General features: G+C 38.2%; 3 protein-coding genes across 8 annotated transcripts in view; 2 read left to right on the forward strand and 1 right to left on the reverse strand.

Annotated features, from left to right (window-relative positions):
• The first annotated feature begins 138 nt into the window (after nt 1-138).
• On the forward strand, nt 139-5778 carry tmem45b (transmembrane protein 45B). Its single transcript, XM_055043740.1, has 6 exons — nt 139-491; nt 1202-1399; nt 2329-2541; nt 2633-2817; nt 3817-3959; nt 5515-5778. Exons 2-6 carry the CDS (start codon nt 1210-1212, stop codon nt 5624-5626), a joined length of 843 nt encoding a protein of 280 aa, XP_054899715.1. The 5' UTR covers nt 139-491; nt 1202-1209; the 3' UTR covers nt 5627-5778.
• Nucleotides 5775-17005, reverse strand: nfrkb (nuclear factor related to kappaB binding protein). 2 transcript variants are annotated; one of them, XM_055043739.1, is made up of 26 exons: nt 16931-17005; nt 16395-16535; nt 16101-16302; nt 15276-15403; nt 15009-15180; nt 14418-14522; nt 14254-14327; nt 14093-14174; nt 13795-13990; nt 13582-13693; nt 13387-13513; nt 12713-12790; nt 12548-12624; nt 12398-12444; nt 12256-12316; nt 11997-12171; nt 11772-11878; nt 11495-11618; nt 11176-11255; nt 10669-10865; nt 10309-10582; nt 9284-9463; nt 8425-9156; nt 7401-7504; nt 7155-7290; nt 5775-6269 (listed from the first exon to the last, which is right to left on the reverse strand). In XM_055043739.1, exons 2-26 carry the CDS (start codon nt 16518-16520, stop codon nt 6132-6134), a joined length of 3834 nt encoding a protein of 1277 aa, XP_054899714.1. In that variant the 5' UTR covers nt 16521-16535; nt 16931-17005; the 3' UTR covers nt 5775-6131. The 2 variants fall into 2 exon arrangements, with proteins under 2 accessions (XP_054899714.1, XP_054899713.1); XM_055043738.1 differs by lacking the exon at nt 16931-17005 and having other exon boundaries at nt 16395-16739.
• Nucleotides 17006-18156: 1151 nt separating this feature from the next.
• LOC129368545 (ryanodine receptor 1-like) overlaps nt 18157-22960 on the forward strand; it is a 44309-nt gene continuing 39505 nt past the window's right edge. For all 5 annotated transcript variants that reach the window (XM_055043574.1, XM_055043577.1, XM_055043575.1 and 2 more), the window contains exons 1-8: nt 18157-18345; nt 20918-21037; nt 21123-21221; nt 21358-21378; nt 21596-21670; nt 22462-22540; nt 22622-22734; nt 22815-22914. In XM_055043574.1, coding sequence (XP_054899549.1) covers nt 18298-18345; nt 20918-21037; nt 21123-21221; nt 21358-21378; nt 21596-21670; nt 22462-22540; nt 22622-22734; nt 22815-22914 — 655 coding nt within the window. In that variant the 5' untranslated portion in view covers nt 18157-18297. The remainder of the gene's footprint in view (nt 18346-20917; nt 21038-21122; nt 21222-21357; nt 21379-21595; nt 21671-22461; nt 22541-22621; nt 22735-22814; nt 22915-22960) is intronic.

Here is a 22960-nt window from a genome sequence, read left to right on the forward strand (position 1 = left end):
GGTTTACACATTAACCAAATCATTTATCTGTGTTCTCACTGCACGTCTGTCATTTCCTCTAAGTCTCTCAAAACTGCCTGGGCTATTTCAATTCAGCACCAACGGTTTATCAAAAACTAAAAAGGAGGTTTTTTTTCATTTACATAATTACTAGAATTATCTAAATATATTTTTAAAAAGCTTATTTTTTATTGATATCACAAAGATTTGGTTTCAGGTGGCACGCCCTGCTTTTGTTGTTAAATGAATGTCTGCGTAAACAAGCTGCTGTGAGCAGACGCTGCCCGCCTGGATGTGTCTCAGAGGGATGTGCTACAGCTCACTGAAGCCAGTGCAAATGAGAGGTGTGGTTATGTGCTGTGGCAGTACAGGTTAGGGAAGAAACACAACAGGTGTCCACGGTTTACACAGAGCAGGCAGCTCTCAGTGTGAATCTGACCTGCAGGGAGAACTAAAAGCTTTACTTGGGATTGAAGAGCCGAGAGAATAAGGTATGTTTAGTTTGGTCATTAATTATTGGAAAAGGAGATGTTTATCTTAACATTTAGCTCATGTAAAATCAGCTTCTCACTTGGTATAGGAAAAAGGAAATAACGTTTGCTCTGCTTTGTGATTGTTATGCTCGGGTTTCTTGATGCTGGCATTAGAGTAGATGTAGGTAAAGCAGAAGTCACGTAGTGTCAAATGAGGCGGATCAGGAAAAACTTGTTCACCTGTAGGTGACTGCACACACCCATAGTGTGTGCCCAGTATCACACCTCTGTACAAAAAAAAAAAAAAAAAAAAAAAGGAGTGAAGGACTAACTGCCTTCCATTATTTTACAGAAACTGGATATGTTAGTCTGGAATCTTGTTTGAATGTTTTTTTCAGCTCTCCCTACGAAGCAAAAGCTTGAAATTTGAATGAATACAATAAGAGACTATCTTGTCTGTAAATAAACCCTTCCTGTTTGGGTAGGATGAGGGATATTCCTGGCTGTATTTATAAATTAAACACCTGTTCAATGACATTAAACATCTGAGGAATGTTTGTTTCCCATTGCCAGATGCTGTTGTTTAAGCAGATTAGTGAGTTTTATAACTTAACATCTCCAAGCTGAATGCTTTTTATGGCAGAAGAGATAAATTGACTTAAAAAAAACAAAACAGTTGTGTTTGTGTGTGACATGACTAAGCAAAACTTCATTCCTTCTGTTGTCAGGCCAAACAATGGCCAACTTTGGAGGACACGCTATACCAGGCACATTTTTTCTGTTGTATGGCTTCTGGCTAACAGTGAAGCATGTCCTCCAACATTACTGGAAGACGAGCCAACCCAAAGGAAGACATGGCATGCCTCCTTTCTTAAGGAGGATGGAATACGTTGAAGGAGGATTCAAAGTCTTTGCATCGTTTGTCGGTGAGTTTCCCTTCAAACCCACCATAATTGCTCACCATCCTCTTGAATCTTTGCTATGCAAACACATTTGATGTATTTTATTTGGATTTTATCTGATAGACCAACATGAAGTTCTGAAGCTGCAGAGAAACAAAATGTAAAAATCCTCCTGTATGAGCTCTGGTCAAGTTGAGCAGCAAAAAACTTTCAATACATGAATTGGAAACTACAAAACTAGAACACAGTGTCACAGTAATCAATATGGTATAAAGCAAATTTAATGCTAAAAAGGGAAAAATAAATTTAAAAACAGTGTTTAACAGTTGTTTGTAGGTCACTAAGTGGTAACACATGTAACTTAAATGTGTTCTGGAGGTTATTCCTGACATAAGGAGCATATTTTAAAAGAATAAGACCCAGAAACCATTAAAATAAAAAAAAAACTTTTCTGAAAACTGAGTCTTACTCAGCTCTTTAACTCTGACCAGCCCTCGTTTTCTGTGGTGTTAACAACATTTCCAACACCATTATGCTGCCACTACACCGTTTCACCATTAGGATGGTTTATTCAGATAGAGTTGTGGTGTTGATTTTTAGGTTTACTCATTATTTGGCTCATCTGATCACAGCGCATTCTTTTACATGTCTTCTGTGCTTGTCTTTAAAAGAGCCATCAGTCTTGCCACTCTACCCCGAGGTCCAAATTTATTAAATGCAACTATTACTGTTACATCAGAATATATCCTTAGTTGGCAAAGACTCTTTGACTGCTTTTATTTTTTGATTTTAAAGTAAAGGGAACTAAATTGAGTATTGCTTGGAAAAAGAAAAAAAAAAGGTTGAAAACCAAGTGTAACTTTCCTGCAGTTGGGATATGATGTTGGTTTGTAACATAATATCCCAAATGTAACGTGGTTCATCTGATTTGCATGTTGTTTTGACTGTGACAGGTATGATGGTGGAGCAGTTTGTTGTGGACGGTCCACACGCCCGTCTCTATGATCGGGAGAACGCCTCCTGGGTCAAGCTGATGAACTGGCAGCACAGCACCATGTATTTGTTCTTTGGGATCTCAGGAATAACACTGATTGCCAGCGTAACAACCAAACGGGTGCCGGTTGGTGCCGACCGCCTTGCTCTCTCCTTGGCTCTTTTTGTTGAAGGTAAATAACTTTTTTGTTTTTGCTTTTCATTGATCGTTTCTGATGTGTGTAAAACGATTTCATTTGGATGTTACTCTCTCTAATCACCCAGGATTTCTCTTCTTGTACCATGTACACGGCCGGGAGCCCCTGGATGCTCACATCCATACCCTCCTGCTGTTCGCCGTCTTCGCTGGATCGGCCAGCACCATGCTGGAGGTCTTCATAAGAAACAACATTCTTCTAGAGCTGTTCAGGGCAGACATGTTCATCCTGCAGGGTTCTTGGTTCTACCAGGTGAGAAAGGAGATTTTATCTTGTCTGACTATTTGCATTATTCAACATCTGACTTATCTTGCTACCTTATGGGGAATTTGAAAAAGTATTCACACACCAAGAACTTTTCATCCTTTTTTTGTCACATTACACATAACTTTATTGTATTTTAATCATTTGTGTTCAACTCTTTTCTTGGATACTCGTAAATAATACCCAGTACAACCTCCTGATGCACCTGTAAATAGAATCTGCCTGCGTTGTAATTTAATCAAACATGTGGATAGAAACCAAATGAGATGAAAACTAAATTAAGTTTAGATCAAAGCATATTCAACTCTGTCTTGGCTTTAGTGATTTTTGCAGAGACGAATAGGCAAAAATGGTAGTGTGAAAATGTTCAAAGAATCTAGAGACCAAAGCAAAAAATAATTCTGACATACTAACTCAGAGGTACTGAAGACTTTTCACTTTAATTTGAAAAGGAAAAAAAAAAACCTTTACAAAGTTAGTCTGCCACATGAAATCATAACAGAATACTATAAAATAATACAATAAAGTATGCAGCTTTATTGTATTTTAAAGCTACATACTGTCTGAATAAAGTATGTAGCTTTAAAATGACAAACACAAGGAAGTTACGGATGTCATTGTAAGACCCTGTAGATCAGTGATAAGCGATAAAGATCTATGGGACGTCATGTTTGTTTTCAGTCTCTCAGTACAATGACATCACTTTACAGTAGAATTAGAAGGTATTCATTCAAGAAGTGAAAACATTTATAACTGACAAATTACCTGTTTAAAGAAGTTTTTCACCCCAAACAATCAGTTTGTTTTATGAAGGGTCGGTGCATAAAATTTTCTCAACGCAGACTGGACTGAAATGCATAAAAATCAAAGAGAATTATAGACAATTCTAATCCATGCATGCTTGCTAAATTCAATTGTAATTTTGCCTCTAACTTAACTAAATGTGTTTTGTAAATGTTGTCTTATTGGCTCCTTTTGTCGTTCCAGATTGGAGTTGTTATTTACCCCTTAAATGGAGACAAGTGGGACCAGAAACTACATGACAACATGATGTTTGTCACAATGTGCTTCTGCTGGCATTTAGCGCTGTCTCTAATTTTGGTCTCTTGCACCGCCTCCATAGTTTGGTTGTAAGTATCTCATCTATCAACCTTTGTAGGATTTAAAATGTTGAATAGTTAAGTAATAGCATCTGCAGATAAGAACACAACAAAGTACTTGGAATACACTTACTTTTTTTTATGGTATCTTCACAAACTGAATCAAAAAAGATTTTTTTTTTTAAACAGATGCATCCAGGTGTCTCTTTTTATGAAAAATATTTGCAGATTTCTATTTTAAATTCTATAATGGTGGAGTTGCTTGATCATAATAAGACACTATAACAGCGGTTAAGTGAGGCTCTAAGTTGCGATCATCAAGATTAACCGGCTCTGGAATGCAGCAAGAAAATGACGTTGATTACATCAGCGCAGAAAGTACTTGAACAATGGAAGGAATGGGCAGAGTGTTTACAAAACTGTTTGTGGAAACGAGACCAGTGGATCTTTTTTCCACACATAGTAGTGGTATTCAGTGCTGTGAAATGGTATTTTTCCACTTGCAGATTTCTTCTGTTTTTGCTATTTTGGTCACACTCAAAATCTTCACATTAAATAGATTTTCTTATGAGATGCATGAAGCGTTTATAATAACAATGTGATTACATCACTGTTACAAGAATTTTGGGACATTCTTATTTGCTGCTGCCCTTTAAGTTGATGATCTATAACCAACATTCATTTGAGTTTAACGTCACAAACTGGCAGAGTATTTTCTGCTAGAGAAAACTCCATGTTTGTTAATTATAAAGGTGGATGCAATCACTTTTCTTATGAAGCAAGGTTGGTTTTGGAGCTCTCCATCATTTCAAATTTACCAAAAGAAATTCTACTTCACAAAGATGTGTGTCTAATTTTGATTATGGATAATCTTCAGAAAGATTTCATATAGATAAAATTAAGCTTCTGTCTGTTGAATAATTATGGTTTGCAGCGGAAGAAAACTCCCACATCAGGTAAAAGACTGCTGACTTGACAGACGTCCAGCAGACAGTGAATGAAAAGTTCCACAAAGAGGATGAATAAAAAGGTTAATTGCTAAATAAGAAGGTCTGAATGCTGCATTCAAGTATATCAATATAAAGTTGAGTGGAAGGACAAAGTTTGGTACAAAAGTCACATTACTACCTATATTCAGTCTGCACTGACAAACCCAAGAAATAAAAGCACACTTAGTTTTTACTATACCTGTGCACTTTTAGAGTTTCCAAAGAAAAATTAATGCTAGCTATATTTTTGGTAATCAAGTCTTGGGAATAAATCTTATTTATTTTAGATTCATCTCCAGAGAGTATTAAATCTATCATTTCTTCTCAGTTTGAGTGACTTACTTAGAACCTTAAAGACAGTTACTTATAAAATATGTTTTGTTTTTTGTTTTTATTAGGGGATTGTGTTTGCTTGGAGCTGCCTTGAATCAATAACTGCTGTATCATTATAGTCACTTTCAGCCTGTCATTGTGTCCTCTTACTTTTACTTTGCCACTGCTATGGCAAAGTAAAATCATGTGAAGTGCTTTGAATTGCCTTGTTGCTGAAAATGTTATAAAAATAAACTGCCTTGCCTTTATCTTTGTTCCAACAGTACCACAACAAGATTCTCAGCAAACAGACGGGATGTCGAGATCGGAATGCGAAACACTTCCTCTAAGACCAGCTCTCATAAAGCTTTACTTGAAGAGTCGGATGAAGAGTGAAACAATGCTTACATGTCTCTCTATTTTGTTTTAAATCACAATTTCATTTCATTTCATTTTGTGTTAATGAGAAAATAATGCTTCATATGTTGAAACAAGCCAGATGTTTGGCCAAATAAACTTTATCTTTTGAAATAAAGGACAAATCTAGATATTAGTGTGGTTTATTTGTTCTTTAGGAAAAAGATTTTTAAAAAAGAAACAGGAAACCATGAAACATTATGATCTGTTTTTAAATACATCACCTTGTAGGAGAACACAAATCACAACATTGAAATAAACACAACCATATCTGATTTTTGAAATTTTCAAATGACAACCTCATTCAAATTAGCAAATGTCTGGAAATCAAAGGGTCTATCTTTTTAATCACCCTGCTTTCAAATAATTTAGACTAACAATGTGGAGAATGTGAAGGAGAAAACATCTTAAATATGTCAACACTCAAACAGAAAACATGTCAATCTCATACAAACCCTCACAGTAACATGTATTGCTGGTGAAGTCATTGCTGGGGAGCGGGTGGAGGATCGGGTGTACATTTAGGCGATGGTGCTGTTGTGACAACCACTGTTGAAACGGGTTTGGGGGAAGTGGCTGCCACGTGCTGGAGCTGCTGAGTCGGGACCGTTTGAATTCGAACCTGAGGAGATTCAACTCGGTGAGCCGAAACACGTCCTGGATAACTTTAATTTAACCAGGTAAGAAAACAAAATCAAAGCATACGGCATAAATGAGTTTTGTAAGCTTTGGATCCTTGACTAATTGTCATAGCGATTTGATATGTTCAGGTGTCAGATAATCTTTATCAATAAACATGTTAATGGAGAACACATCTCTTGTGCTTAGGTGCTACCTAATTTAGAAGAGTTCAGCTCCAGTCTTTTATTAGGAGTATATAAATAATTAAAATAACAATATCAGTGGATAGAGCGTCTTTATACGTCAATGTTTCAGATAAACCATCAAGATTTTTATGATCAGTAGTTGTGTGAAGTATTGGAGTATTTCATACCTGGTGACAATAAGCAGAAGTTTGAACATGATGAGGAACTAGAGACAAAGTCACCAAGTTATTTTTAATTATGCTAAATGCCTCTCTGTTACACTTCCCATAAAATAAAAGCCTGAGGAAAATTTTAGGCAGGAAAAGTTACTAGTCTTTTCTAGTATTTTCCAGTTATTGCATATTAATGACTGTACATTAATGTGCAAATATTTCTACAACCAAGGATATAATTTTTACTTACTTACTGACTTACTTACCCAATGTTAACAGATAAAATCTAATCCAAGCTCTTAAAACAATACTTCTACATTCATGAATGCCAAATTTGGAAAGCAAGATAGCAAGAAAGAAAAAAAGAAAAGAAAAATAGGCTTCTTAACATAATCAATTTTTCAAAAACATTTGTTGATGGATTCATAATAAAAATTTTAAGAAATGTATTAGCGATCACAACATTCTCCACAATGTGCCAAACAGTTTTCTGGAACAATGTCATTGTGTTTCATGGCTCGTACAAACCTGTGTTGCCTGGCCTTGTTGCTGAAGCTGCTGGAATTGTTGTGCGGTGACGAAACTGACCGGCTTGTTCCCCGCTATTAGCTTTGTTCCTGCAGGCACCGTGGTCAGGATGATGTTCCTACCCAGACTGCTGATACTGCTCAGGAAAAACCACAATTAAGTCATGTTAAGAATAAAAATATACAGGGAAAACATTTCATTTTTTATTATTTGAACTCGATCAGAATCGCCACTGAACAGACTCACTTTGTATTGAGGTTCCCTTTGACTATTGGAGTCGTCACCATGCTCTTGCTCTTCAGGGGTTGGTTGAGGACAGAGTGTACAGTGATCCGTGCAGGTAGCTTTCCCTACCGATCGCAATCACACCAAAGAAAATATTAACTCTCCCGGGCTACCTGGGTGAATCAATTAAAATAACTGCTACTTAAAAAATCAATACCTTCCTTAGCAAGATTACCACTTGCAGTAAGAGTAACAGTGCATTATAATTAAATGTAATCAGAGATACTCTTAGTTTCTAACAGCTCATGTTTCAGTGTAAGTAATGCTCAAACATTGGCGATGAGATTTTTATAGTCGAGTTGAAACACAATATCTAAAAAAAAAAAAAATTAGTAGCTCTCTGTGAGAATTACTCCATTCTTCTAGAATGTGATTACATGACTCCTCCTTTTACAGCTGTGGCTAAAGGTTTTTCAGTGAAAACCTTTGGCCTTTCTAAACAGCAGTTTAACCTGGCTCACCTCACAAAAAGATGAAGCACCGAATCAGTAAAGTTGGTGGGGAAAAATTGCTCAAAACATTTGGCCCTGATTACAAAAATATTCATACATGTTTGATTTTTTTAGACAGCTCAAAGGACAAATTTAACTTTTATTTGACAAACACGATTTGTGAAGGAATGAAACTGATACAAGATTTTAAATTTCTTTGCCAACCAAGAATCTGAAAAGTGTGGTGCTTTGGGTATTGCTTAACAACATAAAATTTTATTTTGGGGTTTTAAAATGAAGAAAGCACAACAGGACTTCACATTACACTTCAGATTTAAATAAAAAAAAAAAAGCTGACAAAAAACCCTGAAAATTGTGCATTCTATTCCATCCGTTTCACAATGATGTACTTTTGTTGGTTTTTCACATAAAATTCCAATGAAACACACTGAAGTTTATGACTTGTTTAAGGATTTTGAACACTTTAGAACCTTACACTAACATTCTTTTGGTGAAAGACCTTCGGTTTTACCTTCAGACGGACATTTTCTTACCGTTTGTGTTGTAACAACCGATGCAGGGACTTGTCTCACAGTCGCTGTTGCTGCTCCCAAAGACAGCGGTGAACCGGAGGCTGCAGGGGCCATGGTGATGCCTTTCGCTCCAGCCACAACGCTGGCTGCCATGGTTACAATGTTGCCACATGTAGACGCTGCTAGTGGTTTGCTTCCACTGGCGGTCGTCATGGTGATGGTCTGGCCCTGTTTTTGGGGAATGACCCCAAGGCCAGGCATTATGCGGATGGTTGCACTGCTCTTGTCTGGGGACGCCACGGTGGAGAAGGTCCTGGATTTTTGGTCGGCCACGCTGACGGCCAAAGTCGGCATCAGCCTTATGGCCGTTTCTCCTCCAGCTTTCAGCAAGGTGGAGGTGACGGAGCCCGATTTAGCTGTCTGCGCCTCCGCGGTGCTGGGCGGAGTAGCAGAGGCAGGTGACGGTGAAGTGTGAGGCGGTGCTACGTGGAGCGTGGCTGATATGCTCTTGCTGCCGCCGGCGGCCCCGCCCAGGAAGTCAGAGGTGAGCTTAACAGTCGCGACCGGAGATTTGGCAAGAGTGGCCATCATGTCTGGGGTTATCCGCAGCACTGTTTGGCCTTTAGCATCGGTGGTGATGGAGGATGGGGGGAGACGGAGAACATCTTTACCCTGGATACGCAAGTTTGTTGCAGTTAATGGAATCCCTCCTCCACTTGGAGTCTTCATTCCCAGCTGCCCAGTGATGGAAACCTGAAGCAGCAGCAAATAAAACTTTAATTCAGAAATCACTGACTTTCTTTTTTTAGGTATGTGGATTTTTATAACCACCATTTTCAATCAAAACGTCAACCTTGCATGCTGGAATAAAATTCTTTACCTGTTTGATGTTCGGGGAGGTGACACCTTGCAGCACAGCTGGAGGAGTGGGGTTGTTAGCGGGGCTACCTGGAGAACCGGACTGAGGTTTGCTCACATTAAGAGCCGACACAGAGAGACTGGTTGGAACCTGGACAGGACTGCTACCAGACGGACTTCTTAGAGGCACAGAAACAACAGCCTATTGCACAAAAGAAAAAATATATATTTGTACTGTTTGAAAGAAAAGTACAACTTCAAGATAAGTGTTTATACTCCTGGAATGTCATTGTCTTTTGTCACAGTACAGTTAAAAACTTCCATGTGTTTTACTGGTATTGACCAGATAGATTGAAGTGGACATTAACTCATCACTAGTCTTGATGTTCTAGTGAACATCAAGAGAAACCTCTTCACAGACTGGGATTAACTCTTTTTTCTAATTGGATTTCTTCTGTTTCCATCACATTTGAAATAAACCCAAAGCAATTTATAATAAAGTTGTATATATACATCAAGTGAAGAATCATAGCAAACTCTGCAATGCTTCGCTTGTGAAAGTAAATCTGTTGGGCCTCACCTTGGCACAAGGACAACAATTCTGAGTGCCACACTGCCAGACAGGACACAAAAAAAGCAAAACATACTTGGTGACAGAAGCAGGGAGCTTACTGTTGATGCTTGATGTTTAGCAATCAGTTTGTACTTGCTTGCAATTCAGACCAGATCAGTTCCTAAAATAGCTCAACCCAAGGCTGACAATGTTTAAATGGCGCTTTATAACGGCATGTAGGTGAAGACCCGCCTCTGTGTATGTTTAATTATAGAGCTATAGATAGTACTGCTCGTTGTGGAACAAAGAGTGTCCACAGAAATCTGGTGTTAATTTGAACAGAAAGTACAATTCTCTTTGACTCGGATCTGCATGATATATTTGCAAGTAATTTACCCAAATAAATTTTTTCTAAGGTATTTAACCTGTTTTGTTACCTTTTTAAAATGTAAAAAAGCAGGAGCCAAACAGTTAACCCTTTGTGTTTTACGTACTTGTGAAATGCCCTTGGCTGCCACGGATACAGGCATTCGGATCTGGTGCGAAGTCTGATGCACCAGAGTGGCCTGCTGAGCGGCAGCTGATGGACCCAGACCGCTGGGCTGATTGGAAACAACCCGGACCTGAGGGAGGGAGCCCGCCGCCAGGTGGCTCACTATCCGAGCTGCCTGCTGGGAAGTTACTGGCTGGGAGGCCGGCGGACAAGCCTGACTCGTGGGTAGGATCGTTCCCAGCTGAGGCAGCGATGGAGGAGAGACGAGGAGAACACTGCCAGAGAGAGAAGAAGATGCACATTCAAACTGGGCAGATAAAATCAAAGTCGTGAACAAAAGAAATGCTTTGCTCTGACTGACCCCGGGCTGGTTTTGAGCGTGTCTGGAACTCCGGTCTTTGTTGGGGTTGTAGCAGAGAGAGGTAGAGGTGATTTGGGGGTTCCAGGAGTGTTTGGGGTTGGAGTTGTTGGGACTGGAGACATGGAATTACAGCCCAGGTCCAGGCTGGCTTCCAGAGAGCCACATGTTTTGCTGCTTCCATCTTTACTTCCAGACTTCTGCAATATAAATACAAATATCACCTTCTTTTACAAATAAAAGCAAAAAACCAAAATCATTTAGTCAAATGACATGTGATAACAATACAAACTTCAATTGCTTTAATATGTTTTATGTGATAGGCCAACCCCAAGCTGCAGAGATGCAAAGCTCAGGTGGGAGAATTATTAGTCATTCACTTCACAAATACAGCTTTAGCGAAGGAGAAAGAAGTCCTTTTTGGAGTCTCTGCCAAAGTGGAATAAGGTTCTCTGCTCAGATGAGATGAGAGCTAGCTTTTTGCTTCAATATGTGAGGCAGTGAACTCACCGGTTTAGATGCTGGTTTGGGTTTTTGCTGCTGAGCTTTTCTTGCCTTTGCAGCTGCAGCTTGAGCCTGATGTATCCTCTCTGAATGAAGCAGAAAACATTTGAGCTCAGGAAGCAGAAATGACTAAAACTCATACACCAATCTGATAAATAGCTTTATAAAAAGCAAAATAGACATATATATATATATATATATCAAGTATATTACTTTCAATTTTCAAAATTGTAGTATTTATGTATTATATAACTAGTGATTATTTAATCACTAGTTATAACGTAGTTAGTTAAAATGTGTTTTTCTAAAGCAGATTCCTGCTTACCGAACTCTTCCTGACTGCGGTGGCGGTGCAGGTAAATCCACAGTTTGCGGCCGATGTCATACTTCACACAGGGATCCTTCTCATAGTGAAGTCTGTCCAGAGCCCCGCTGACAACTGTGTTGACCTAATGGAAAGATAAGCTGTCTATTAACAGGTAAAACCAGGCAGTGTAATGCAAAGCCAGCATCCATTTCTGCAAAGTGAACAAATAGTTACACAAGCCCGTCAACATTGCTCAAACAAAAAGCAGGATAATAGAGGAAAACAATCGTAGTACTTGTGCACTTGTGACATCTGGAGCAAGGAATTGCGAATCTTTTAAAAGTTCACAGATTTCCGCCCTTGTTCCCTCTCCATTGGGTAACCGGGCAGCTGCATCCCGAACTGAAAAAAAAAAAAAAAAAAAAGATAAACAGAGGCAGGATTGGTTTTCAGTAATGTTCTTTAAAAAATAAAAAACCCAGCATACTGTTGCTGCGTGGTAACATAAAAGATTTCTAACCCAGAGAGAGGATGGTGACATATGGTGGTCGGTCAGAGCGAAGCAGTGTATGTTCTCTGGCTTTATTTAAGGACATTTCCTTGTCAAACACGCCTTTAACTGGCCCCACCACAGACTCGAAGCCATGCATCCTGAAGGTAAAGGCTTTGTGTGGCTGATTATATCGCTGCTGCTCCTAATGCACAAAACATAAAATTTAGAGAGCTTACATTGAGATTAGGTGTGATATGGTGTAAATACTGCAGCAGCACGCACAAACCTGAACTTGAAACACTTGTTTCTCGTCTCCAGTGCTCGGCCGCACCACATAATCAGTTGAACTGCAATAGTAAAGTCAATAAACGGTTATTTTGACACTGCAAAACATCCCCCCCAAAAAAGTAACATGTTTAAAGGCTCACAGTTTGGGAGTGGCGGACGTAAGCTCCAACAGGTCTTCATTCTCTGTCTACATAGAAAAATAACAATAGAAACAAAGAAACAGAGTTATATGAAGTGAAAATCTGAAAATCATAACAGTACTTTAAACTAAAACTGAATATTTGTACAACTTTGACAACAAAGTCTTTGGAGTCCAGCCAGAGTTGACAGAGTGCACTGAGGTCCTTTTCTGTGTCCTGAGTGGGGCCTGAAAGAAACCACTGGTTTGAAACCAGACATTCTGGATACAAAAACACAACCATCAAGAAGGTAAGACATTGAACGAGCCATCTTACCGATCCATCTCCACTGCTGGAATTCATCAACAAACTCCACAAACGGAGAAAAGCCACTAGGGAGCGCCATCATGCCATCTGATCAACAAAAAAATGATAAATTTTACAGAAGCTTAAATGCCAGTATATCAATCAAGGACAAAGTCATTTTGCACAGGAGAGTTGTTGGTTCAATTCCAATTCCAGCACCGTAACAATTGAGTCCTTTTAACATTTATGAAAAATGTTATATCTTCAGCTTTTACTTATTAACTTCAACAGTTCTTTTTCCATTTTTGAAGGAAAAGGAATGTCTTCAATCATTTTTAACAATGATACTGGTACTGGGTGATGAGTTTTAACTCAATGTGGGTAAAGATTACAGAGCCAGGTATAAATACATAAACAGACATTCCTGCAATATTTGTATAAATGTTCTTTTCTAAGTTGCAGAACAGAAACTTCAACCTTTAAAATCAACACGTACTTTAAAAACCTTGTTGATTTTAACCCTGTGTGAATTAAAGAAAATTCATTAAAAAGTGAAAGTTTTAAACTTCCGTCTGAAACTACTGTTCCTGATGGGAGTAATAAGGCTTAAAATGAAAATAAAAATTATTTAGGTTCAGAGGTGCTTTAAAATAAAAATTTGTGCAAAACTTGTCATTTCAGCTCCAGTGTTGATTATAGTTTACCTTTAGTCTCTCCTCCAAGAAACTGCAGAGCTTGAAGAACGAGATCTGACCAGCATGAGGCAGATGAAAACCAGGTGTTGAGCGAACTGGCTGGAGAGGACTGCCAAGTCTGAACCTTTTCCTCCAACTGAGATATCAAAAGATATTAGCTATGTGGTAACACAATTGAAGTGGCGCTTTAACATGAGAACATACCATCAAGGTACTGGTTGGACCCTCTGCTCTGAAGATGCTTTCCAACAAGCTGAAGAAACTGGCGGTTATTTCCTCAACTGCAACAGGGCTGCTTTGAGCTTCCTCCACAATTCTGCAATAATAGTAATAACATAACAATAATAAACAATCCAAGAGTCAGATTCAAAGCAACAGGTAAAAGGGCTTCAGGACGCTCTCGAGAACTAGACTCACTCTTCCTTGATGTTGGCGAGAGGTGTGGAAGGCGCCTCTGGCAAAGAATTGATGATATTCATTGGTGGTGCTGAGCAAGAGTCTGAAGGAGTCAGAATTTCACAAGGATCCTCAGATTCCACTTTTATTGCCTTCAGTTTCTTTTTCTTTCTCTCATCTCTCATCTTCTTCTTGGGAAGCAACAGGTCAAAAAGCGCTGATTGATTAAAAAAAAAAAAAAAAAAAAAAAAAAAAAAGAGGCCAGGTCTGAGTGAAAATCCTAAAGGAAGAGCAGTTTGCTTTAAGCAGATTTACTTACGCAAAGCTCCCTTCCGACCAATGTTTGCTCTTGAGAGAACATCCCCAAGGTGGATATCAGAGGTTATCAAGTCTGGATGATCCTGATGACACCAAATTAGTCATAACATACACACGGAAAGTTTAAATCCTAGAAATTTTTCTGCTCAAATTATAACTTACTGGCTGGCGTTTCCTTTTCTCACGATGATGATGCAGCATTACTTTTAGATCCATTTCCCCTAATTCTGCTTTTTCTGTAAAAAGAAAAACAATATATTGAACACTGGGGGATGCATTTTTGGCTTAAAGCAAAGCTGTCACCTCAAAGGCAAAAATTTACTGACCTGTGATCTTCATGTCTGGTGTAGAGAGGCTAGGAAGAACTCTGAGTGAGACGGTAGGAGTGGGAGAGGATGGTGACTGAGGGGCTGGATTCCACACTGACATGTCTAAGTTACATGGTAGCGGAAAACAGAAAAGCGATGGTCAACAAAATATTCATTCATTCATTCATTTTCTGCTGTTGGGTGTTTTTAGTTTCATTCCATTTATGAAATAAGTAATCAAAATTCTGTTTAATTGTATTGAGCCCAGAGGTGACAACATTCCTACAAAGTTTTGAAAATATTTCCAGATTCAAATTTCTGGAGTTGCCTCTTTTTAGCATTTTTTAAAGCAGAAATCCAAAAGAGCTCAACAGATTTATGGCAGAAATTTCTATGGATGGATGGATACAGACAGACAGACAGACAGACGGACAGATAAACAGATGGGTTAAAAACAGGCAAAGAAATAGATAAAATAAACATTTTTAGAGAGTTGGATTAGGAAATAATAAAGATACCTTTTTTTTATGCTGTTTACTCCGACACAAATTACAACTTATACACAGGTAAATACTATCTGCAGCGATAGATCTCAAACAAAAGACAGACCTTCATCATCAGAGGAAGCATTGCTGTCATCACACTCAGCTTTGACCTCCTTCAGGATGCGGCTCAGTCTTCTTCTCACTCTCGACTCGCGTGTTTCAGCCTGAGTCCTGTTTGGCAACCGTCGTTTGGGTGGAAAGTCCATACCATTCTGAACTGCGAAGTCGAGCAGCTCCTTATTCAAAGACAATAAAAAGACTTGTAAGTTGAAGAAATATGATGTGGGCAAAACGTAAATAAATTGTTACTATGGAAAATAAATATCTGAACCTTTCTGGAAACAAGAATCTGCTTCAAGAGTCTGTGGTAATACTGCTGAAGGGAATGCAGCTGACGCTTCCTTTGGGATTTGGCACACAACTGTCTATACTTGACCACCTCTGGATTGAAGTAACCATCTAGATGAAGAAGATCAGCATTGTAAAAGTTCATTCAGTTACATTACAACAGAGATGTGGTAGGTATAATACAAATAAAATCAAGGCAACCTTTTGTTACGTCACATACATTCAAGATTTCCCAAATTAAATGGAAAGCAAAGCATCATTTATAACCAACAAACAAAAACTTTTTCTGAAAAAATTTAGTACTTATGACTTTAGACAATAATTTGTCTTCAAAATATCACCAATTAGACCTAATAATGCAACACTATGTTTCAGTTGGAAGACCAATGCTTTTAATAGTAACATAAATGAATGCCATATCAAAATATTTATTGAAAAATCAGCATAATTGGCAAGAACTAAAAAAAAACAAAAAAATGCTGAATTAAGTTCTGTCAGATATGCAATCATTTTGTATGTTTTCACTGGTTTTTAAAAAATGGCTTAATGTGAAAGGTTTTTAGTACCAATAAATATTAAATACCTATTGGTGTAGGTATTTAATATTTTTATGAATCAAAAGAAAATGCTAATATATATGCAATTTATCATTATTCTATGTTTTTTCAATCATAACAATAAGAAAACGGTGAACAAATGATTAACTGATCACATTGTGGACTCTCTAAAACTAAATAATTCAACAACTGAACAAGCTTGGGGGCTACAAGGTAGGTGAAAGTGCAATAGAAAAGTTTAAGAAAAGCACCTCTGAACAGCCTTTGTGCAAGATGGAGTGGATTTCCAAAGTTAAAGTTGGTGTTGTTGAACAACTCCCTGATGGTACGATCCTGCTCCTCTGTGTTATTGTCAGGAAACTGTGGCAGAAACTGTTGAAGATGTTGTCTCTGGGAGTCTGTCAGTACTTCATCCCAGGTGTTTTCACTCAGCACAGAGAAAAAAATGTCAGGCTGTGAAAAAAGGAAACAAAAATCAATATGTTTACAAAAGCGCAAACATCATCTGCAAATGTATTCCAGGTTCTAGATATCCAAAATCTTACATCCTCCAGCAGATCCTCTGGGAGGTCCACCTTACAGTTCCCAAGCAAACACTCCTCTGTGATTTGTCTTCCGTCTTCCTCTTTAGACTCCAGAGGGTCTGTCAGCATGTGTTCAAGCGGATCCATTCCTCTCTGCACCAACTTCAAACAGAAATACAAGACGACCACAAGGTCTTTCTGATCTTCCTCCTTCTTTGCCTTCTGTAAGAAATCGTTCACTGTTCTGCCTACAGGTTTTACAACGAGGAGGAGAATACTTTATCATAGCCATTCTCCAAAGTTAGAGCAGTCTGCGGGAATCATAGCAATACTTTCCGAAATAAAGTGAAGATAAAACCATGTTCTCCAGCTAATATGGCTAATAATAGTGACCTACCAGCACAGATGTAAGCTAACCTTAACTTTGAAAAAAAACACAGAACACTTACGTTTTAACTTTACCAGTTAGTACCTGGATGATTTCGTTTAGTGTACATTTTTTTTTAATTAAGTGCAATGTAATAGATAAGCGAAAACAGAAAGTAAATCTGTCTTACCTTATAACGTTTGTTTTTGAAATAATGGGGAACTATTTCCCTGTTGCACTCTTTTTTGTTCTACTGGAAATGGAGGCTACACGTGCCCGCTGCTGCCCCCAGGAGGAAATTGACTGGTAAGACATGCGTTAATTTCCACACGAAATATGACAAGATAAAACTGTAGTTTTCCGCTGTAAAATGTTTAGTGGTTTACTAATCGGTTCATTAGGATTTTAACATTGTTCTTATTATTTCCGACCCCGTCAAATATAAACTTTACTAAAACCATTTAACTAAATAATATTCCTAGAAAACATTAGCTAGGGAATTTTTAAGTAGTATTTCCTTAAATTATTACTCATGCCAATATAATATTTCACACTATTTCTTTTTGTTCAGCACCTTCTTCAACACCTCTGCTAGGCTACAGCTCCTGGAATACACAGTCTCGTTGGCATGGCTCGAAGATGGCGGATTAAGTTTTTATGGGAAGTTGCCTCTACTCCATCAACACTCTGCAGCGTACCAGTTGTATTTCTACAAATGGCTACAGGGAAAAGGGAGATGACATTGAGTTTTTTCACAGATTATCTTTCTGTCTCATGTTAAAGCGTCACAACATATTTTATAAAAGTGTCATACTGCAGCTTTAAATCAACTATACCCAGAAAAAAAGAGTTCTAAAGATGTCCGTCAATATCGTACAGTGTACACATACACTAGGGCAGAATTCTATCTTTTATTCCATGTACACACCGTACATGAAAAAAGGTCCTTTTTTATCCAAAAAGGATAAACGATTGTGATGCTCTAGCACCACCTGTTGTCTGTCTATGTGTGCCCTTGATTGTCCTGTATTCCTTGCGCCTCATGAAGAAACCCATTCTCAAGATGCTGCCATCACCATGTAACAGGATATATTCCACAAAATTTGCTTCTTTGCCATCGGAAATTAGAAGAAGATCAAAATCATGCAAAAAGCAATTCAACTGCAAACCGGATTAAATATATATATATAAAAAGAAAATGAATAAATTAATAAACTAGTAAATTGCATTGCATGAAGATTGTTTTTTTTTTTTTTTTTTTTTTTTAATAGTATTACAACAGTTTGAACATGTTGCTATCTGTCATCTTGTGAAGGTAAGCCATGTGAGTTTGTCAGCTTGCTCCACCTCTTCATGATGCTGTTTCTGAACAGCTGTGAATAATGAACAGTCAATCCCTGAGCTTCATAACTCAGCTTGGGTAAGCCAGTGGCAGCAGGGGGGTCACATTTATTTTTTGTCCTTCAGAAACCTGCTCTATGTTTGGAACACAACAGCACTTCGGAGTCACAGATCCGTGAATGCAGCCGATTCCCGTTTCTCTCAAGGTTTGAGAGGATGGCAGAAGGCGCTGATGGGGAGGAAGAGATCCAGTTCCTGCGTACAGTAAGTGCTGTTTGCTTCCATTCACAGCATGGAGTACAAGTTTTGTTAAACATTGTTAAGTGAAAATTCTTGGGCGTTTCTGTAACTTGTTCTTTGCTTAGATAGAACAGAGACAGACAAAGACAGGTGGCTGCTATTTGCATTGTTCTCTATTTATATCCCAGCAGGCACTTGATATATTAGTTTTGTCTCGTGACACATTAACTACAGACCTCATAAAACAATTGAAGGTGTTGTACAGGAATGTCTGACAACAGGTTTAACTTCAGCTTGACCTTTTTAATGCAATTTATAAAGTAAGTCCTGTAAAACAAATAATGTCGATGGCTGAATAGGAGTTCACTTTCATGTTCTGAGGAAGATGATTAAAGAAGCTCCATGATATATTTTAAGATTTAGGCATATGCAACGTTTGTAAGAATGACATTTGTATTTTTGAACAATCATGGAACGAAGGATATAAGCAGAAATTTATACTTATAGATGACTGAACTTGGATGATTTGACTCAGTTGCCCTATACTTTGTAATTATACTGCATTGAGGGTTCTTATTGTGGTCTGAATAGCTAGAGAAGTTGAAGCTGTTTGAATAAAACTAGATCTCTGTTTTGAAAAAAAAAACAGGAAGAAAGAAAGAAAGAGAGATGTTTGCATAAAAGGTTTTTAGACAACCTTTTAGTGATCCCAATAATATTATGTCATAAAATATTTTCTTGTTCTTCATTAATACAAGTCTCCTACAGTTTCAGAAATGCTTAATATTTTACCAGAATTTGATTCTGGAACCCCCCAAAAAATAGAAATAAAAACACAAACAAAAGTACATTGTTCATCAACTCTCTTCTAAATTAAGAGTTAGTCATTTTTTCATCTTATCATTTTTCTCCTGTGTACTTTCAGTGTATTATATCTAAGTGTTAGAGACATTTAGTTTATTTTTGCTGCAGTGTCCGTTGCCGGTGTATCATATTTCCCTTTTTAGATCTCCATGCTACCGCCTGTTGAAGGACACTGTGGGTTGGCAACAGACTGTGGTAATGTTACACTCTTTATTTGGAGGGTCAGTGTTTATAGTCCAACATTGTGTCGCTCACGTCTTTTTTTCTTGTGGCCTGAACCGGACTCTGATTATCTGTGCCCTACATTTCTGGGCAGGAGGGCGGGCGGGTGCGTTTAAAGTGCTTACATGCTGGTTAAAATGTATCAAGTGTTAAAGAAGTCATTTTCAGAAACAAGTCATGTGTGAATGCATTGACATGACGGACTTTAGATGTGTCTCCAGATATTGTCCCTTGGTGTGAAACACAGCACTATATGAAATATGTGAGCAATGTGTCATTAAGTTACTGTCACTCTGGTGCTGTTTAGGCTTGAACTCAGCTGGCTTCTATATTTACTGTGTGAGGATTAACAGGTTCAAAGCTTCATCCAATTCAGCACCTGCTTGCTTCAGTCCATGCAGGGACAGGTCTGCTTGATTTATTGCTGTTTCTGCTGAGATTGTAGCATCAAACAATCCTATCAGACTTTTCAAAGCCGATCAGCTGCAACAAAAAAATAGGTTGAGCTCAAGTTTTACACCACATGTTGCCAACGCTAAATGAATCGAAGCTGGCATAGAGTCTGTGACTGTTGCCACGGCAAGGAGGTCATGCTTTACAGAAATAACGTAAATATTTATTTTTTACAAAAATATAAAATATATATATAATATATTAATATATTAAAATAGAGATAATTATGACATTTCACAGAAAAGTTTTTAGCTTCATAATAAGTGTGTTTTATAAATAAAATCCCATCTTCAATTTGAATATGCTGAATATGTTTTTAAAAAACCAACAGCTAAAATGCTGAAGTTGCTACCCGTTGGCAGTGGTGGGTCTCTTCATTTTGGGCACCACTGGATCAAGAAGCTGCCCGAGCAGTTAAAAACGTTATCTTACAGCTACACACCTATTTGCTTATAGACAAAGTTTTAGATCCTTGCCAGAGCTTTTTAATAGCATCACAGTGGATAAAAAAGGATTACTTGTTGGACTTAGCTACAGGAAGTTACCAAATGGATGAAAAGGAAATGTAGCTTCTCATGAGTTTCTATTCATGCTAGAACTCAGTGATCAGACTCGACTGCACAGACATCATGTCTTGATAAAACCAAAGCTTGCATCCGTCTCTGACATGCTGTTCAATGGTCACATTTAAATATGTCTCTCTGTTCCAGAAAGATCAAGACACATCTGTAATGTAGCTCTAAATAGGAAGAGCCATGAATGGGAAATGGGGTGCATGTAATATCAGAATGCATTTCAGGAATGATGCGCAGGCAAAGAGTGTCAGTCCCTTGAGTGACAATCCTCAACTCAGTCTTACCAAGGACAAAATGTTTCTGCACAAAGCCTTAGGATTTCCCGCACCCTTCCAAATCAACACTTTAAAGTGCCTTAAACATGAAATAGGGGGATACACAGGATCTGCCAAAAGATGAAGTTTCTGTTTGACTTCATTGTTTGGTAAATTGGCAGCTCATATGTTTCAAGCAAAAATGCATTTTACTTTTCCTCTTTCTAGGATGACCAAGTGGTGCTGCAGTGCACTGCGTCAATTCTCAAGGAACAGATCAAACTCTGTCTGTCATGTGAAGGGTTTGGGAATCGGCTGTGTTTCCTGGAGACCACATCAAACGCTCAGGTGTACAACACACTCACACGATTCATTGCTTTTTGATTTGTTACTCCCTCTAACCACCACCGTTCACTGGTTATGTTTTTCTCAGAATGTCCCACCAGACCTTGCAATTTGCTGTTTCATTTTGGAACAGTCTTTGTCTGTGCGAGCATTGCAAGAGATGCTGTCTAACTCCTCTGTGGATGAGGTATTGCACAATCAACCATAGTTTTAAAATGTAATCCCCTTTAAATGGTGTGCATGTGCTTAATCAATGCTTTTTCACTTATGTTAAATGTATTGTTTCTGTTTTACCCATCAAATCCTAAACCTGATGACTGGAGGCGGTTGATCTGGACAAGTGGGTAAGCGCTGCACTTAGGGACATGTCCCATAGCAGTTTCATTGACATATTTTATTTTGCTTCTCTGGAGTTCAATGTATTTACTTTCACACTCAATCACTGCATAGCAACACAATTATAAAGACGCAGCTGTTTTTATGTCTCTACATAAATGTGCTATGAACTCATCAGCCTTGTTTTATGATTAATGTTACTCTGCTTTTTTCCATTTTATTCAGTCATCACAAGGTGGAGGTAGTCGAACTCTTCTGTATGGACACGCCATTCTCCTGAAACACACTCACTCCAACATGGTGAGCACAGTAATATTTATTCTGCTTGCCTACACTTAACAGCAGGTAGGCATCATAACACTTTGGCATTTCAGTTCATTGAGTTTGTTTATGTAGTGCCAGTTAGCAACACATATCATGTCAAGACAAAAAAGTGTAATTCATATCTAATGACATCTGATTTAGATTAAGTAAATCAAAATACTTTAATACAATACTATCAAAGTCATACTCAAATTGTATTACCTGTGATCCAGTTAAATCAAGACTATAGAACAACAAATTACTTCCATTTTGAAGAGATTTTTGCTTAAATCCAGCTGATTGCATTTCATTGTTTAATTTGTAACATTTCTCCAGCCTGAACAAGCATGTGGTGAAAGTGGAAAGGAACCACTCCCCTTTAACAGAAATAAAAAACCTCCATCCGAACCAGGGTCTGTGTGGCCGTCTGCCATGATGAAGTCATTTGGAAGACAGAGGCAGACATATTTACAAAAAACAAAAAACAAGAGCACTGGTCCAAGAGTATTTTTGTAACAATGGTCACAGAGTTAATGGTCAGAGAAAGTCAGGAAATCCTCTGGCAGCTTAAACCTACAGCCTATTCCAGTTCTCATTGGATTCTCTCCTGACCATTGATGTTTCCCTCCTCCACACTCCTAGTTTGAGATATTTGATCCAGGTTTGTCAGGGCAATCTTTCCTGAGTACCTCTGAATAGCAGCATTAGGTAGAGGTAGTTCAATTCAGATTAAATTGCTCTAACAAAAGCTTTGGTTGTTTTCTTGTGTTATTTCATAACCACCATAGTACCTGAGCTGTCTGACTACATCTCGATCACTGACTGACAAGCTGGCCTTCGATGTGGGCTTGCAGGAAGACTCCACAGGTGACTTTAGATTTTACAACTAAGCATGAACAAAACACATATGAACTGTAGAGGGGAAAAAAATCAATTTATGTGTTGTAGGAGAGGCCTGCTGGTGGACCATACATCCAGCCTCCAAGCAAAGATCAGAAGGTGAAAAGGTCAGGGTGGGAGATGACCTCATTCTTGTCAGTGTTTCTTCAGAGAGATACCTGGTAATTATTATTTCATTACTATTAAATGATGCTTGTTTGATCATGAATATTACTAATTTTAAAAACCTTGCTATGTCCAGCACCTTTCCTATGCAAGTGGTGACCTAATGGTCGATGCATCCTTCATGCAAACACTCTGGACCATGACTCCTGTGATGTCTGGCTGTGAGCTCGCCGAAGGTCTGTAGTTCCCCCAAAATTGGCTCTTCCCCAGGAGATTGACATT

The sequence above is a fragment of the Poeciliopsis prolifica genome, unplaced genomic scaffold (assembly GCF_027474105.1).
Source record: "Poeciliopsis prolifica strain line A6 unplaced genomic scaffold, Auburn_PproV2 SCAFFOLD019, whole genome shotgun sequence".
Classification (NCBI taxonomy): Eukaryota; Metazoa; Chordata; class Actinopteri; order Cyprinodontiformes; family Poeciliidae; genus Poeciliopsis; species Poeciliopsis prolifica.